The sequence below is a fragment of the Cervus elaphus genome, chromosome 23 (genome assembly GCF_910594005.1).
Source record: "Cervus elaphus chromosome 23, mCerEla1.1, whole genome shotgun sequence".
Taxonomy (NCBI): Eukaryota; Metazoa; Chordata; class Mammalia; order Artiodactyla; family Cervidae; genus Cervus; species Cervus elaphus.
The window spans coordinates 9,965,981-9,982,119 of NC_057837.1; the positions used below are offsets into that span (position 1 = coordinate 9,965,981).

Consider the following 16,139-nt stretch of genomic DNA (forward strand, 5'->3'; position numbering starts at 1 on the left):
CCCACTCCAGTATTCTTGGACTTCCCGGGTGGCTCAGACTGTAAAGAATCTGCCTGCAGTGTGGGAGACCTGGGTTTGAGCCCTGGGTTGGGAAGATCCCCTGGAGGAGGACATGGCAACCCACTCCAGTATTCCTGCCTAGAGAATCCCCACGGACAGAGGAGCACACACACATCTCCTTTAACTAGTTATTAATGTCAAATCTATCATCCTCTTAGTAAGAGAAGAAACAGGACTGAGCCTCTCTACTTTCTTTTTTAGCTCACTGGTACTTGTCAGGCAAGGCTGTCCTGCCCGCCCCCCTGGGCCAGCCACACACACAGGCTTCCTTTCATCACTCAAGTGACGCCAGCCCCATGGGTCACAGGGCTTTTTGTGATGGAAAAGCTTTCAGAGAGGGAATATTCATACACCTTCTCTCCCTACAGACATAGAAGAGACTGGGGTGATGAATTTACTAATTTGTAATAATCAGTTAACAGGTTCTCACTGGCAATTTATCTGAGAAACACCAACTATTTAACAAAGTATGCTTTGGGATTTCACCAACAGGTAAGTTCTCCCTGAAGAAACGTAAGCTAATTAATCCTTTTCCAATTCAATCAAATAATTCCAGCTTTCGAAGAACTGTAAGTATGCCTTGGGTTTCTTTTACCACTGAATTTAAACCAAATAATCCTTATTTTTAAAATTCAGGAAAAAAATGTAAAGTCTGATAGCACCTCTCACAATGTGACCAGGTGATAAAATTTAGAGCCAAGTGGATGGCAAACAATTTTAAGAGGTCAGCAAAAGAAGAGATGAAAATTTAGAAAATGCTATTAACAAGAGTCATGTCTGTCCCCACATGTATCATGATTCAAATTAAAATGTTTAAAAAAAAATTAAAATGTTTATTGGTTTCTATTAACTTGCTAGGTATTCCTGAAAACTATCAGTAAGAAATAATTTAAGACTATATCCACACATATCAAGGGTTTCCCTGGTGGCTCAGATGGTAAAGACTGCCTGCAATGCAGGAGACCTGGGTTCAATCCCTAGGTCAGGAAAATGCCCTGAAGAAAGAATGGTCAGGAAGACGCCCTGAAGAAAGAATGGCCCTGAAGAAAGCATCCTTGCCTGCAGAATTTCATAGACAGAGGAGCCAGCGGGCTAAGATAGTCCACAGGATAACAAAGAGTTGGATACGACTGAGCGATGAACACATACAATCCAGACACATCAAAAGTCCTCAAAATTAAAATCTGAAGTACCAAAAAATAAAATGTCAAGAGAAAAATAGGGATTAAGAAACTAATGTTTTCACTAATGCTATTATCAGCAAATTAATCAGCATAATTATCCAGGAAGTGTCAACAAGTTCCTAACTACACTGTGATTTTTATATCTTCAATATTGTGTATTCTTGAAAGAGCTTTACCAACAGAATCCTACTTTCTTTCTCAATCTGCTTTAACCATTTGGCACAGTGAACAAAATCCACTCTGAAAACGTTATTAATACCTGTTTCTCTTTTCACAGAAGGTCTTTTTCTTTTAAAAAGAAAAAAAAGACAGTATAGAAGCAGGTCATCCATGAAACTAATTTTCAGAAAGCACCAGCACATAATACTGACTTCAGCCCAGGACACTCTCTCTTCCAACCTCAAATCCCAGTTTGCTTAAGAGCAGCTAAGCACCTTCCCAGAGTATTCAGTGATTCCCTAAGTGCTGCAATTCCCACTAATAAGTAAAAGGATGACCAAAACACCCCATGGTGAGGCTGTGGGGACCAGCATGTGAACAGAGCCTCCCTCTCCTGAAGGTCCACCAGCCTCACCGCCTCGCGCAATGGCCCAGTCTCAGCTGCATTCAACCCTTGACTACCAGACAAACCCATCTATTAAGTCACAGAGGACACAGGAGATACACCGGAAGTCAACGAGTGTGCGTCTTTAAAGCTCGGACGGGAGTGTTAACTGTCATGAAGAGAGAAACTGAGTCTCAGACAGCAAGTCCTGGGCTGGCCAAAAAGTTTGTTTGGGTTTTCCTGTAACATCTTGTGGAAAAACCTGAACAAACTTACTGGCCAACCCAATACTAAAAAAGAATCCACTTAAAATAATGAAACTCACGATTAAAAAAAAAAAACAAAAACAAGTTAAGGTGTCACTTACTCTGGCTTCGTTCTGCTGAAGTTTCTCCTCCATACTTAAGGCTGTGGGGGAGTCCAGGAGGGCAATCTGCAATCAAACCACAAAAAGCAGCGGCAATGAGTGTACACCGATAATTCAGAGGAAGGGTCTGCCCTGACACTGTAAATCATCAAAAACTGCCACATAAACTATTAGAGGTGAAAAGTATTTATTTTCCCACACCTCCTCAAAAGTGTTAGTCACCACAAAATCTTTAATCCGCAGGGTACATGCCTCATAATATGAAAAAAACCACAGCATCCTGGTAAAACTACATTTGCAACACAAATCAGCAAAGACAAGGAAAAAGACAAACACATAACGGGCTGACATTTTATCAAAATCAAACACAGTCTAAATCCCTGGATCCTGAAGGACTCATCCGTTTTCAATGTGCACGAAGTACAGGTTCAAAAAGCGGGGTTATTTAACCAGAGGTTTCTGAGATTTATCCACACTGACACGTGCAAATGACCCTCCTTTATCACCACTGCTGGATCACACCCTGTTACAGTAAGGCTGGGCCACAGTCTGTGTCCATTTCCTTTTCTGTGTTGCAAAGATGGGTGTGAGAGTGATAAACCCCAAAATCAGGTTCACCCTGAGGGGACGAGGCAAGGCAGGGACGGGAGAGGGAGACCCAGCCAGGCAGAGCGCACGCGGGCTTTGACTGCATTCGTAACTCACAACCCGAGAGGCAGGAACGCAGGGTCCCGGACGACATTACCTGAAAGGAAAACGGAAGGGGGTCTCCCTCCCTCTCCCCCTCTCCAGGCCATGGGCAACCGGTCTCACCCATTCTGCTGTGCAGTTATTCTGGTCATATGCAAGTGCGTTTGTGTTGTTTTTCAAACATAAACAGCATGAACGCTATTCTGAATATTGCCTTTTTCATCTCACAATCTATCTTGGGAAAAATTCAGTACAAATAAATCTATTTTATTCTTTGTAACAACTCCGGTTCCACTGTACAGCACTCCATTGTGCGGTTATTCTACGATTTATGCCCACAGTTTCCTCTTAATGGACTGGTAGTTTTCCTCATCTTCTGCTTTACCAGTGATGTTACAGTGCCTATCTTATACCAGCCGCCTACAGTATGCAAAGCAGTATCAACAGAATAAATTTCCAGAAGGGAATGTGTTAATCATCTACATGCATGACTATTTTCATTGTCTCTCCTCCACACAGGCTATCATTATTTCCTTGACTACCTGGTCTGCTTTTGCCCATCTTCACAAACACGCTATCATCTAGCCTTACTCTGTGACCCTCCCAGAGATGTTGTCTACCTTGAAAGTTTACATTTAATGACACTTTTATTATCCAGCTATTATTCAAAGTTTGCCTGCGACTTCAGCTACACAAATGAGAAATCCTTTCTCCTTCCATCTTCTCTAACTCATATACTTCTTTGCTTCCTGGACTGCTCCTGCCTATTTCTATATTGTTAATTTTCCTGCTATCTTCAGACACATTTAAGAGAGAAAAGTTAATGGACATTTTCTCTCTGCCAAACTCAAAGCAGAAGTCTGAAAAGATGCTTTAAATATAACAAAAGAGAACATGTGAAAAGAGAAGATATCCAAACGCTTGACTTCATTAATCATTGGAGACACGGAAACTACAATCATTCTTTGATACCACGATGCCCCATCAGAATGGTCTATGATGAAAAAATAGGTAATACCAGCTATTGGCAAGGACCTGATGCAACTAGAACTGGCACTTTCATGTATTAATAGTGGGATATAAGTTGGTATAAAAACCTTTAAAAATTATTTGGCAGTTATCTACTAAAACCAAACATTATGTACCCCTTCTGACACAATTCCACTCTTCGGTATAAACTTAACAGAAATGAAGCTGGATGTTCACAAAAAGACACATAGAAGACAGTCCACAGCAGCAATAGCAGCAAAGAGAAAATCTCCAAAGCCCATCAAACAGAACCGGTGAGCGGGCGCACACTCGTATGATGGAACACAGCACAGCGATGATCATACGTGGACCTGAAACCACACGTCCCACCGTGGATGAATCTCACAAGGCCCACATCATCCGGTGCCCACATCAAGCTGCCCACATCATCCGGTGCCCAGCACACTCCCGCCAGCCCCGTGAGGCCCCTCAGTCTGTCCTCTCCCTTTCACTTTTCCCTTGTCCGTCAATCCTGCTGCCTGCACTCCATCACCTCCCCAGCCTGTACCACAGGCCAGCACCCTTGCCTGTCTGGAACTTTATGAAACGGGTTTTATAGGTCTACATTTTGAAATTCCATATATTTGATCTTATATAAAAGCAAGAACAAGAGTATTTACTACATGATTACATTTATATAAAGAACAAAATGAGGCAAAACTAAAAACTAACCCTGCCTGAAGAAGTCAGGATAGAGGTTATCCTTGAGGGGAAGGGCAGGCGGGTCTAGGAGATGAATGTGAAGAGAGTTTCTAGGGCACTGGGAAACGTTCTGTTTCTTGATAGAATGCAGGTCAGATGGGTGAATACAGCTTGTGAAAATTCACAGATACATACACTCAGAATGGGTGTCATTCTTCAATGGAGAGTTCACATGGATGTATATATACATATATACCACTGCATATTTATCTGTCTATAAATCTATGCAGCAGGAGAAGCAGATACGTGTCAGAATCTTTTGCTGTATTTAACTGTGCTTTTGAAACTCATACACGTGGCATTTTGCGTTGGCAAGTTATTAAACACAAAATTATTAAAAGCAGGAGCTTTTATCTGGCTGTACTTCAACAACCCAGAAATGGAGCTCTCACTTGAGCAGCATTTTCAATGAACCACAGCAGCATCTGGAACAGGATACTGTGGGAAAACAAGAATGTCACCAAAAAATTTATACAGAGATTTTTCTAATGAGCGCTTAAGAACCCCTGCTTAATTTTATTGAGCATCACAAATTTAATTAATTTTGGATAAGCTTGTATTGTCTCACAACAATTTATAGCTTCACGGTACGATAAATTATTTTAAATTGGACTCATTTTTATTGTAACGTATTGTTTATCAGAGTTTATCGTCACTGTATCCTAAAATACACAACAATCTTTTCCATCCTTACGCCCAAAACTACAGTAACTAAAATAACCTTTTAATGACTGTAGTGGTCTTTGGCCATGAAAGAGAACCAAAGATCACAAAGTATAAGGCAACTGGCATATACGACACCTCTGAGACATTCCTCAGACAGAATCTGCAAACGTTTGAATTAAGTTTTCCTGCTGGTGTGATAAGGCTCCTTTCAAGGACTTCCTCAGTTTAATGTTTAACAGGCTGATCTTTCTTTTCCTTCATTCTCATGACTTAGTAAATGTTAACTACAAAAATTTTCCAAGTCCTTCCCTTCACACACAGTAGCCTGGGTGACCCTATCAAACCACCTTTATATGTTTACCTCAGACAAATATTTTTAAAACATTGAAAAAAGATCCCAATAACAGAGTACATAAGTGAAAATGACAACTGTGGCTGGCGTCACCAGTGATTCGAGCCTGGTAACACCACGAGCTGCCGGACCCGTCGTGCTGACTGACGGCTTCCACGCACATACAGGGAAGTTCCACGTCAGAAAGCACCACTGGGACCCCCCTGGTGGTCCCGGGGTTAAGACTCTGAGCTGCCAATGCAGGGTGCAAGGGTTCGATCCCTGGTCAAGGTACTAATCCCAAACGTGGAGCAGGACAGCCAAAAGATTAAAAAAAAAGAAAGAGTACAATTGTGTGGAGCTATTTTTAGGTGCAGAGATCAGCTCCCAGCCCACTCCAGTCCCCTAGTTTGGAGAACAGCAACTCTCGGGGCTTTCAGGATGCTGGAAACTCTGTGAGGCTCTTGGCCTGTTGAGTCTCATGAGTCAAACCGCTCAAGGGATGTCAAGGGCTTCAGGGGCCCCATGCTCCTGGAGGGAAAGCTGCTCTAAAGACAGCTCTGTGCATTTAAAGAAAAGCTGGGTTCTTTGTTTTTTTTTTTAATGATACACTTCAGACATCCATTCATGGGTTAGGAAAATGGGAAGAAATGTTGGGGGTTGTTTTTCTTGGCCATATCATGCAGGATGTAGGATCTTAATTCCCCAACCAGGGACCAAACCCATGCCCCCTGCTTTGGAAGCATAGTCTCAATTAGTCAACCACCAGGGAAGTCCCTCTTTATTTCTAACCCCACTTTAACTTGAGTGTTTTAAAAAGTGATCCTGACTTTCTCTCATGACAGTGTCTCAACCAACCAGCATGGATCACACTATGATCACAGAAGTAGCTTGGTACACGCACCATGCAGAAGACTACAGTGAAAAGGACAAGGCTCCTTCACAAAAACCCCAAAGGATCCTGAAGGGAGGCTGTTTCCGCCATCATGTGGGGGCCCAGGCACATCACCTCCGCCTGGCCACAGGGATGTCTCAGGACCCCGCATCACTAACCACTGCTGTAAGGGGAAGTACCAAACAGAGACTCAGAAAGGGGCTCAGAGGAGTCTCTCCTTCTGTTAAAATACATCTTCAAGTCATAAAATGCTTCGGTAGAATTTTAAACATTGCTCCAAGCACCTCGATTTCCTTCCACTAATGGAGATTTTGCTGCTAATCCTACTGCATGCTAAATTTCCATCCATAATTGATAACTATTAGGTAGTTAATCATCTCGGGTTTAGTGGATAAAATCTTAAGCACAGAGCATATAATGAATTCAAAGGCCAACAGGACGGTGATGTTAAGGAGAGACCGGGCTAACTCACTCAAAGCTTTACTTAGCACTTATTTACTCAAATCAATACGACTCCCGAGATGAGTGTCTCATTAAGATCTAGAAATAGATGCCATTACTCAAAGAAAATTACCCGTAAGTCTCAGAAAAGAGCCAACCTGATTCCCCTGGGCAAGCAGCGTCTTCAGCCTGGCTATTTCGGCTCGCAGTTCACGGATGAGCTTGACGTTGGCGTCCTCATTAATGGTAGGCTTGTTGATGATGTTTTTGGCTCTATTTGCATAGCGAAGAGTACTTAGGGTTTCTCCGTAATTGACATCAGCAGGTGAAATGGCTGTGAAGAATGAATTCAAAAAAATAATTTATCCAGCACTCTGTTTCATTTAACACAAAGTTGGTTTGTAATTTAAAAGTCAGATTAACCCCAGGTCGCTGGATAGACTAAATATTCATAACTGCAGTCATGAATATTACAAATTATCTGGGACTCATAGGAAAAGTGCTCACTATGCCAAATTAAATGCCATTTCACTCTTCTTCAGTTTAGAATCAGCCATCTAACCAAATCTAAAACAAGATTGGAAACACTCCATTGCAACTTAGGGAGTTTCCTCTGTTGAACATATAAGTAGAGGATTTCAAGACTATTTACGCTTCTCAAGATAAAGCAGAAATTTAAATCCTTTTAAAAGAGTTCTGGCAAAACCTACCACCTATGAAAACCCAGAGTGTGATAAACTTCTATGAAGAGTCTGTAGATCAGCTAATGCTCTTCCTCCCAAAGCTTTGGTTGATCACATCCCCACCTCAACCCCAACAAACTTTAGAGCTAAAGTGACTACACAATTGCATCTAGGGTGCACACCCCTGGGAAGACCCCTGGCCTCCACAGGGACTGCATGGCTTGGGCAGGAGGAGACGTGGAGACAAGAAAAGAGGGTGGGGGTGGAGCTGGAAGGGAAATTCTCAACAGTTATCTCCCCCTGGCACATTTTCCCCTCTGTTCTGCTTCTTCCTGTTAACTAGTGAAAACATAGACGTAGATTATTGTTACCCTATTTACCACACTTTTTCCCCTCAATTCTTAAATTCCTTATTTTCTGCTTTTAAATAGAAAAACAAAGTTGGGTTATTTTTAGTTTATGTCTAAAGTTGGCATGAGTTGGCAGAGTTGGAAGTTTCTGTCCTATACTTTAAGCACCACTGAGGGTCACCCTGCACGGACGTCAGTTTGCATAATCAAGAAAACGGCAAGCTAATGTAACCAGGAAGAGGGGGAAAGAGGCAATAATACCATACTGCAGACTGGATCACAGTATTTTTCTTCAAAATAGAAAATTTCTTTTTCTTTTTTAAATAAAGAGGTGCTACTGCCTAATGAAATACTTTAAACTTAAAATAGTCACAATCAGTTCATATGAAACACCATACGTTGAGAAGAAAAAAAACAAAACTTCTTACTGGCTATCATGATCGTTTTAGAGTTTCCGCCGAGGCTGTCTTTCAACAACCAAGTCAAAACAGAATCCCTGTAAGGCACAAAAACTTGCTTCTTCTTTACAAGAGGGTTTGTTGCATCCTGAGATAAATCAGCTGCAGGGAGAAAGAAAAGGTGGGGGAAGGCAAAGACAATTATTAAAGGTTGGTTTTTTTTTTTCTTGAACTTGGCTTCAAAAAACCTTGAAGCTGTTACTCTAGTTTGTAAGACAAACATGAAACCTAAGCTCTTCACGCCACCGTGGAGCACCGGGAAGAGGCAGGAGACGAGGGTGAACCCACCTAAGGCAGAAATGACGTTGCCCAGTGTCACAAGGGACTTGTTGATGTTGCCCCCTTCCTTCAGCCGGACCCCCGTGGCACCAGTGGCGTCCGCCCGCTCGCTGCCCGCGAGGTCGACCAAGTGGATCTTACTCACGGTTTCAGACGGCATTTCAGAATCAAACTTTGCCTATGGTGAAATATAAATGCAAAATGGAAGAGGTACGAAGAATGCCAATGTTTATATAACATTGTGTGTTTGTTTTTCTCCTGTGTCATTCATGTTTATTAACCTTCTCTCCCCAACTAGATTATTATTTAACAGAAACAAAATCTTTTACTTCCTCATTGATAACTAGCATTGGACTGGCAACATATTTAGCAATCAAATTATTTTTGGTTGACTAAATTCTTTTAACTTTTTTATTTTATATCAGAATACAGTCAATGAACAATGCTGTGATCATTTCAGGTGCACATCAGAGCAACTCAGCCATACATACACATGGCTCCATTCTCCCCCAAACTCCCCTCCCATCCAGGCTTGCCACCTATGTTTATGTGTTTATAACACAAGTTCAAGGGCTTTCCTCATAGCTCAGTTGGTAAAGAAACTGCCTATAATGCAGGAGACTCCCGGGTTTGATCCCTGGGTCAGGAAGAACCCCTGGAGAAGAAAATAGCAACCCACTCCAGTATTCTTGCCTGGAGAATCTCACAGACAGAGGAGCTTGGCAGGCTATTGTCCACGGGGTCACAAGAGCCAGACAAGACTTAGCGACTAAACCACCAATACAAGTTCTAATTATTTCCCACTCCTCACTGTGATCTCTCAGGGTAGATTTTTTAATTTTGTTTTTTCACTGGGCTTCTTCCTGATTACAATAATTATATTGGCCTCTATCGAGAAGCCGACCATATGTGAGTCTTAAACTTTCTGAAGAATCACGAATTCCATTATCCAAATCACTCAGTCATTCAACAAGGGCTGAGTCTGACCCTGGGAAAGAAGGAAGCTAGGCCCTGAGGGGCACTCACTCCATAAAGAAAAATATAAGTAAACAAATAATTAGTTTTGCTCTCACCTAAAATCTTGAACAAGACAAGCATAATGGCTTTCCAAAATATGATAAACATAGACAATTATGTGAAAGATCATGCAACCGTTATCTGATGTTAACATACAAGTTGTTTCACAATTATAAAATAGCAAAAATCTTAAATACTGTATTGATTCTGAATTTTACCAAAATTTTTCTTTCCCAAGACTTTTAACCTTTTAATATGTTTTACAGTCTGAACCAAAATGTCAAGAAGAAATTACTGCATTTTAATACAAAAGCAAGCCTCTTAGAAACTAGGGATGGCCACATCCTAATCCACATTAACCAGAAAACAGGAGAAAAACCAGTAAACGTAATAAAAGGTACACATTTCTGGAGAATTTATCAGGAGTTATTCCAATTGACCTTAGGGAATTTTTTCATCTTGTTTGCTCTCTGATCCCCCTCATCAATTACGCTAAGTCTTTCTACCTGACATGTTCAATGGTTAATACAGGCCAGACTCCCCCAAACTCCTAATAATGTGCTGAGCACTGAGAGGACCCAACACTTTTAGGCTCATTGGTTTCACTGGCCTCGGTGTTAACATATTTCCCCTGAGTCAGTTTCACGTGCATTCTAAACACTCTCCACCTCCAGATCAGAACATTAATAGGTAAAAACATCCCTTGTCCTTTAATACATTTTAATAATCACAATTAGCATTGTGGGGTGAGTTCCATGGAGCCATAAAGGACCACTCCCCTTAGACCACTCAAGGTGATGAGTTCCTCACCCTGGCCTCCAGCTGTTCTCTCTGGAAACCCATTATCTACCACAGAGCTTGCAACAACGAAAACTCTGGCTTAACTAAACACATAGCACCTTTTTTTATGTGGAGAACAGGGCAGAAGCCTGCTAAATATGCCTTAGGGGTCTTCATCAGGCTACATCTCAAATGAGCATGGTTGTAACTGCAGAGAAACCATCACACAGAGCATGTTCAAGTCTAAAGAACAAGAAAACAGCAGTGGGGAGCCTCTGAGGCCCCCGGCTCAGCAGAGACCAGTCTGCAGCCGGCGCTGATGAGCACGTGAAGCGCTCAGGGGCAGGCCCCCCGGCCCACGACTGCCCTCACCTGCGTGAACTTGATGGTGAAGATGGCATGAGACCGGCTGCTGACGTCATTCATCCCCGTGGCGGCGGTGGTCCGGTTGATGTTTCCTGCGTCCATAAGCTCTTCAACATCACCATAATTCTGCACTAAATGTTTGGATAAATCTGAAAAAAAAAGAGGAGGGTGAAGAAATCTCCCCAGTAGATAGTAGAGGCAAGAAGAGAGGAGGTACCTTTACAAAATAATACACGACTGTAAGATCTGTGCGCTTCCCAAGTGGCACAGGGGTAAAAATCCATCTGCCAATGCAGGAGAGCAGGGTTCGATTCCTGGGTGCGGAAGCTCCCCTGGAGAAGGAAATGGTAACCTACTCCATAGTTCTTGCCTGGGAAATGCCACGGACAGAGGAGCCTGGCAGGCTACAGTCCATGGGGTCACAAACAGTCGGACACGACTGAGGGCACATGCATTTGCACCTGCAGAAACCTGTGGTGGTTTCTAACGCAGACTCAGGAGCTAACTGCCTCGGGTCAAGTCCAGCTCGGTGGCTGACCAGTGGACTCGTAAGGTTGTGAAGAAGTCATTTAACGTCATTGAGCCTCGGTCACCTCTCCTGATAGGGCATGCCTATCGCATAGGGTATTCAGGATAACCGCGAGATATCACAGTCAACACCATTAGCCCTAATCACAGTCAGGGAAAATGCAAACACTACCTCCATGCAAAACACGATCACATTCTTTAAAATCCTTTTTAAAGAAACTTTTCATTCATTTTTCTTGAGAACATTCATATGCTTTTATAGTCAAAAACTACAAAAAGTACACTGTTCAAGGGTCTTTCCCCTCCACCATCTGATAACCTACCCCACACTTTCCTGTCAAGCAACCCAACATTCTCATTTTCCCAAAACTTTCTAGAAATAAGCCATATGTATACAGGGCATTACATAAATATTAAACCATCTTTTTCCTCCTTTTACACATGGTAGCATACCATACACATTGTTTTGCATCTTGCTTTTTTCTGTGTAATAATACATTGAAGAATTTTGTGTATCAAAGTGATCCCTCATTCATTTTTATGGCTAGACTGTACTAGCACTAGACTGTATGTATGTACCATAACCAATTTAATATCTCCTATTGAGACGACAGACATTGTTTTGAGTGTTTGCTTTCAATACAAGCAATGCTGCTACAAATAACCTTGTACACAGGTTTTTATGAATATGTGAATAATTCTGCAGGACAAATTCTTTTTTTTTTTTTTCAGATAAAATATTATAGGTTTATTTAAAACTTAATTCTCACCTTGAGTATGCAAAATACAAACTCCACAAAACGTTCATTTTTTTACGTTGTAGCTTACAAATATACAAAATAGAAGTTTGCTTAAATTTATATTACATATTATTAAGGCAAGGAGCTATATAGAAAAAAACATTTGTTCTGCTTAAGGCATACTTGGGAATAAACCATTGTACAAATTATTGCACATCTGAAACCACAATACATAACAGACTATATAAAAGATTAAAGTAAACCAGGTGTATTTACCTGACTTAGATCATAAATTTAGATCAGAAGACAAAAACAGATTTTTCCCTGTCAAAGTAAGCAGCAGTTTGAGAACTTGGGCCTCATTTGGTACCTTTAGAACCAAGACTTACCAAGAACCATTGTTTAGGCTATTAAACACCATTTTTTGTACCTGAATTTCTTCCTCTTCTTCTAAGAGCGTCATAATGACTTTTAGAAGGCAAACAGAATACAATGTGATCTTTATGCTTATATTGCATCAAAACAATTCAAGGGGTTCTGGTCTTCCCTCCCCCCAACTTTCAGATCTAATTTATACCCTGATATCCACAACTTCCAGTCACCCCCTTGACGTTTTGTCCAGAAATATATATATTCAAGTTGGATTTAGAATTGGAACGCTAGAAGATCCAGTCACAGACCCCATCTGTTTTTTTGTTTTGTTTTTTTTGAGTTTGTCTTTTGGTTTCCTGTGTCTCCTGATTATCCATTCACAAGTTTACTCCTTGGGAACTTCACCATGACTGTAGTGCTTTCTAGCTGGGTTCCTCCCCTCACCAGGAAGACAGTGTGAAAGGTAAAAAAGACTGAATTCCCTTCTGGCAGTGCGGGTCACATCCACTGTTCGGGGATTTAAAAGTGCCTCTTCGTGTCTAAGGGAGGTGGTCCAACCTGGAGAATGCCCGGTCGCACTTCCGGCACTGCCCAGGGTGTCTGCCATAGTGCCTGGTCAGTTCATCTGAGCGGGCAAACTTCCACCCTCGGCCATCCCAGTCACAGTGGGAAGGTTTCGCACCTGTGTGCACCTGTGTGGGGTGCGCAGGTGTGCCTGGAGATGAGAACTCTCCCTGCAGGTTTAGCCGCAGCCTGCGTAATCACAAGTGTGAGAGGCGGTCCATTTCCGGGGCCACGACCTCCTCCTCCTCTTCGGCTTGGGCTCCTCCGGCCTGCGCGAACCGGCTGGCACCAGCGCTTGGTCATGGCGCGGTGGGACGTGTGTCTGCATCTGGTCAGGCAGGCAGGGAGGGTGGTTGGGCCCAGGGTGGGGATGGAAGCCCGGGGGGAGCGGCAGGGCAGGGTGACAGTTCCTCGGGACCAGGGTCGGGGTAGCCCTGCTGGGGAGATGCCGCCCCAGCAGAAAGTCGTGCGCAGGCTGCCGGTGGTCACTGCTGAGCGGAGGTCTAGTGCCCAAGCGGGCCTGGAGGAGCCGACCGACAGTGCATGAGGAGACAGCCTCCCGCTTGATCTTCGGGCACACGCGCGGCGGCCCGCCGCTGTAGGGCCCACCACCACCGAGTGGCTGCCGTCCGGGCCGCCTGTGCGAACACCGATGACCGACGGGCTGCCGTACTGGCTGCCAGGGGCACTCAGGCGCCCTCAACACGAACGTGCCCACCAGTCCACCACCTGGCGCTGCGGCAGAATGCACACCGGGTCCAATTCGGGCCACAGAAGCTCGGCCATGAAGCCGCTGGAAGGGCTCACATCACTGATGTCCGCCAGGTTGATGGGAGCCTTCGGAGGGGGTGCAGACTCCCGCTGCTGAGGAAGCCGCCGCCCACGCCGCCCCGCACCGCTGCGCCCAGGTCGCCCCCGGCCCGGATCGATCACTGAGGCTGCAGGTGGAGGGCGCGCTGGCGGGTCCGCTGCTCCATGGGGAAAGCGAGGATGAGGTTGATGCCTACAAGGACGCAGTGGCGGCCACGGGCTCCTGATGCGACAGCGAGCTGGAGAGGATAAGGTCCAGGTCCAGGAGATCACGGAACTCCCCCGCCTCCCTCCCAGGCAGGAGGGCCGGGCTGCGGCTGCAAACTCCACCACTCTCCAGGTCGGTGGCCGTCGCCGCGGCGGCTACCCAGGTAGGGGTGGCCGGGAAGTACCGGGGAAGCCGCTTCATGTGGGGGGAGCTCCTTCTGCCAGCGGTCATTCGGAGCACCTCATCCTTCCCGCCAGGCCGGACGCGAACATGGGGAGGGACACAAGCGGCGCCTCGCTGGCGGCCACATCAGACTCGCCAGGTGGCTCATTAACGTGGGGGCCCAAAAGGTCCTCGGGAGTCCAAAGTGGTAGGAATATCCAAACCCCAAAGTCAACAAAGAGGAAAAAAAATTAGAAACGAAGCCAAAACCAAACCACAAACTGCCCAAGATCCTTCTTTAGATTAAATACAAAAGGGAGATGCCTTTAAAATAAAAGTTGCTTTGTCAACAAAAGTTCTTAGAAAAGTTGTAAACTCGTAAAAATGGCCAATCAGCAAAGCGCGTTAAGCAGGGCCGGTGGCCAGGCTGCGCTCTCTGCGACTCAGCAGCGTCCCCCACCGCTGCTGGTCACCGAGGCTGTGGCCGGGTGGCACGCGACCGGCGCAGCCAGGTGAGGCTGGCCGCGAGGGCGCGGATCCGCGGACCCGCCAGCGGCGCGAGGCTCGGGGTCCAGGGGGCTGCACGGGGCGCGCACAGGCGCGGGCACACGGGGGCCGGGGTGCCAGAGGGGCGGGGAAGGGCGCTTGGCCCGACACCGCCTCTGCCCCCACGCGCCCTCCGCGCACCCGCAGCCACGCTCGCTCTCTCAAGCCGGGGGCCCCAGAATACTGTCTAGTCAAGGCAATGGTTTTTCCAGTGGTCATGTATGGATGTGAGACTTGGACTATAAAGAGGGCTGAGCGCAGAAGAATTGATGCTTTTGAACTGTGGTGTTGGACAAGACTCTTGGGAGTCCCTTGGACTGCAAGGAGATCCAACCAGTCCATCCTAAGGGAAATTGGTCCTGGGTGTTCACTGGAAGGACTGATGTTAAAGCTGAAACACCAGTATTTTGGCCACCTGATGCGAAGAGCTGACTCATTTGAAAAGACCCTGATGCAGGGAAAGATTGAAGGCAGGAGGAGAAGGGGACGACAGAGGATGAGATGGTTGGATGGCATCACTAATTCAATGGATATGAGTTTGAGTAAACTCCCAGAGTTGGTGATGGACAGGGAGGCCTGGCGTGCTGCAGTCCATGGGGTCGCAAAGAGTCGGACACGACTGAGTGAACTGAACTGAAATTCTTAAGAGGGTGGAATTTCTATATTGAAGCATATGCAAACTGTTGATGGATATTGCAAAACTGTCCTCCATAGAAGGCAATTTACACACAACAGTAACAATGCATAAGACTGCATTGTGTCTCCCAACACACTCCCATCAGGTTCCTTACAGCTGCTGGGGACAGGTAACAGAAGCTACCTCAAAGAACTTTTATTCTGCTTTCCTCTGATTATTAGTGAGGTCAATCTTTCTTTCCTTCATTTAAAAATCATGCGTATTTCCAGGTGGCCAACAGACAAATGAAAAGATGCTCAGCATTATTAGATAAACGCAAATCAAAACTACAAGGTACTCCCTCACCCCTGGTCAGAATGGCCATCATTTTGAAAATCTACAAATAAATGCTGGAGAGGATATGGAGAAGAGGGAACCCTCCTCCACTGCTGGTGGCAAATGTAAGCTGGCGCAGCCACTGCGCACACAGTATAAAGGTTCATCAGAAAACCAAAGTAGAATTACGTATGCTCTAGCAATTCACAGGCTGTATATTCCTAGATATGCAGCCAGCCAAGGTACATGTACTCCTGTGTTTACAGCGGCACTATTTACAAGAGCTGAGACATGGAAACAACCCAAACATCCCTCAAAAGATGAAGGGATAAATCAAGATGTGAGATGCATACATATATATATACACGTGTGTGTATATACATCATTAAAAAAGAATCAATCAATACCATTTGTA

At 44.6% G+C, this 16,139-nt stretch overlaps 1 protein-coding gene and 1 pseudogene across 4 annotated transcripts in view; both read right to left on the reverse strand.

Moving 5' to 3' along the window:
• The window catches only part of KIF16B (kinesin family member 16B), a 279,477-nt gene that overhangs the window by 208,327 nt on the left and 55,011 nt on the right, over nucleotides 1–16,139 (reverse strand). For all 4 annotated transcript variants that reach the window (XM_043884699.1, XM_043884697.1, XM_043884696.1 and 1 more), the window contains 5 exons: nucleotides 10,849–10,991; nucleotides 8,689–8,857; nucleotides 8,371–8,502; nucleotides 7,068–7,243; nucleotides 2,156–2,221 (listed from right to left, as the gene is read on the reverse strand). In XM_043884699.1, the coding sequence (XP_043740634.1) occupies nucleotides 2,156–2,221; nucleotides 7,068–7,243; nucleotides 8,371–8,502; nucleotides 8,689–8,857; nucleotides 10,849–10,991 (686 nt within the window). The remainder of the gene's footprint in view (nucleotides 1–2,155; nucleotides 2,222–7,067; nucleotides 7,244–8,370; nucleotides 8,503–8,688; nucleotides 8,858–10,848; nucleotides 10,992–16,139) is intronic.
• On the reverse strand, nucleotides 12,104–14,474 carry LOC122681274 (annotated as a pseudogene).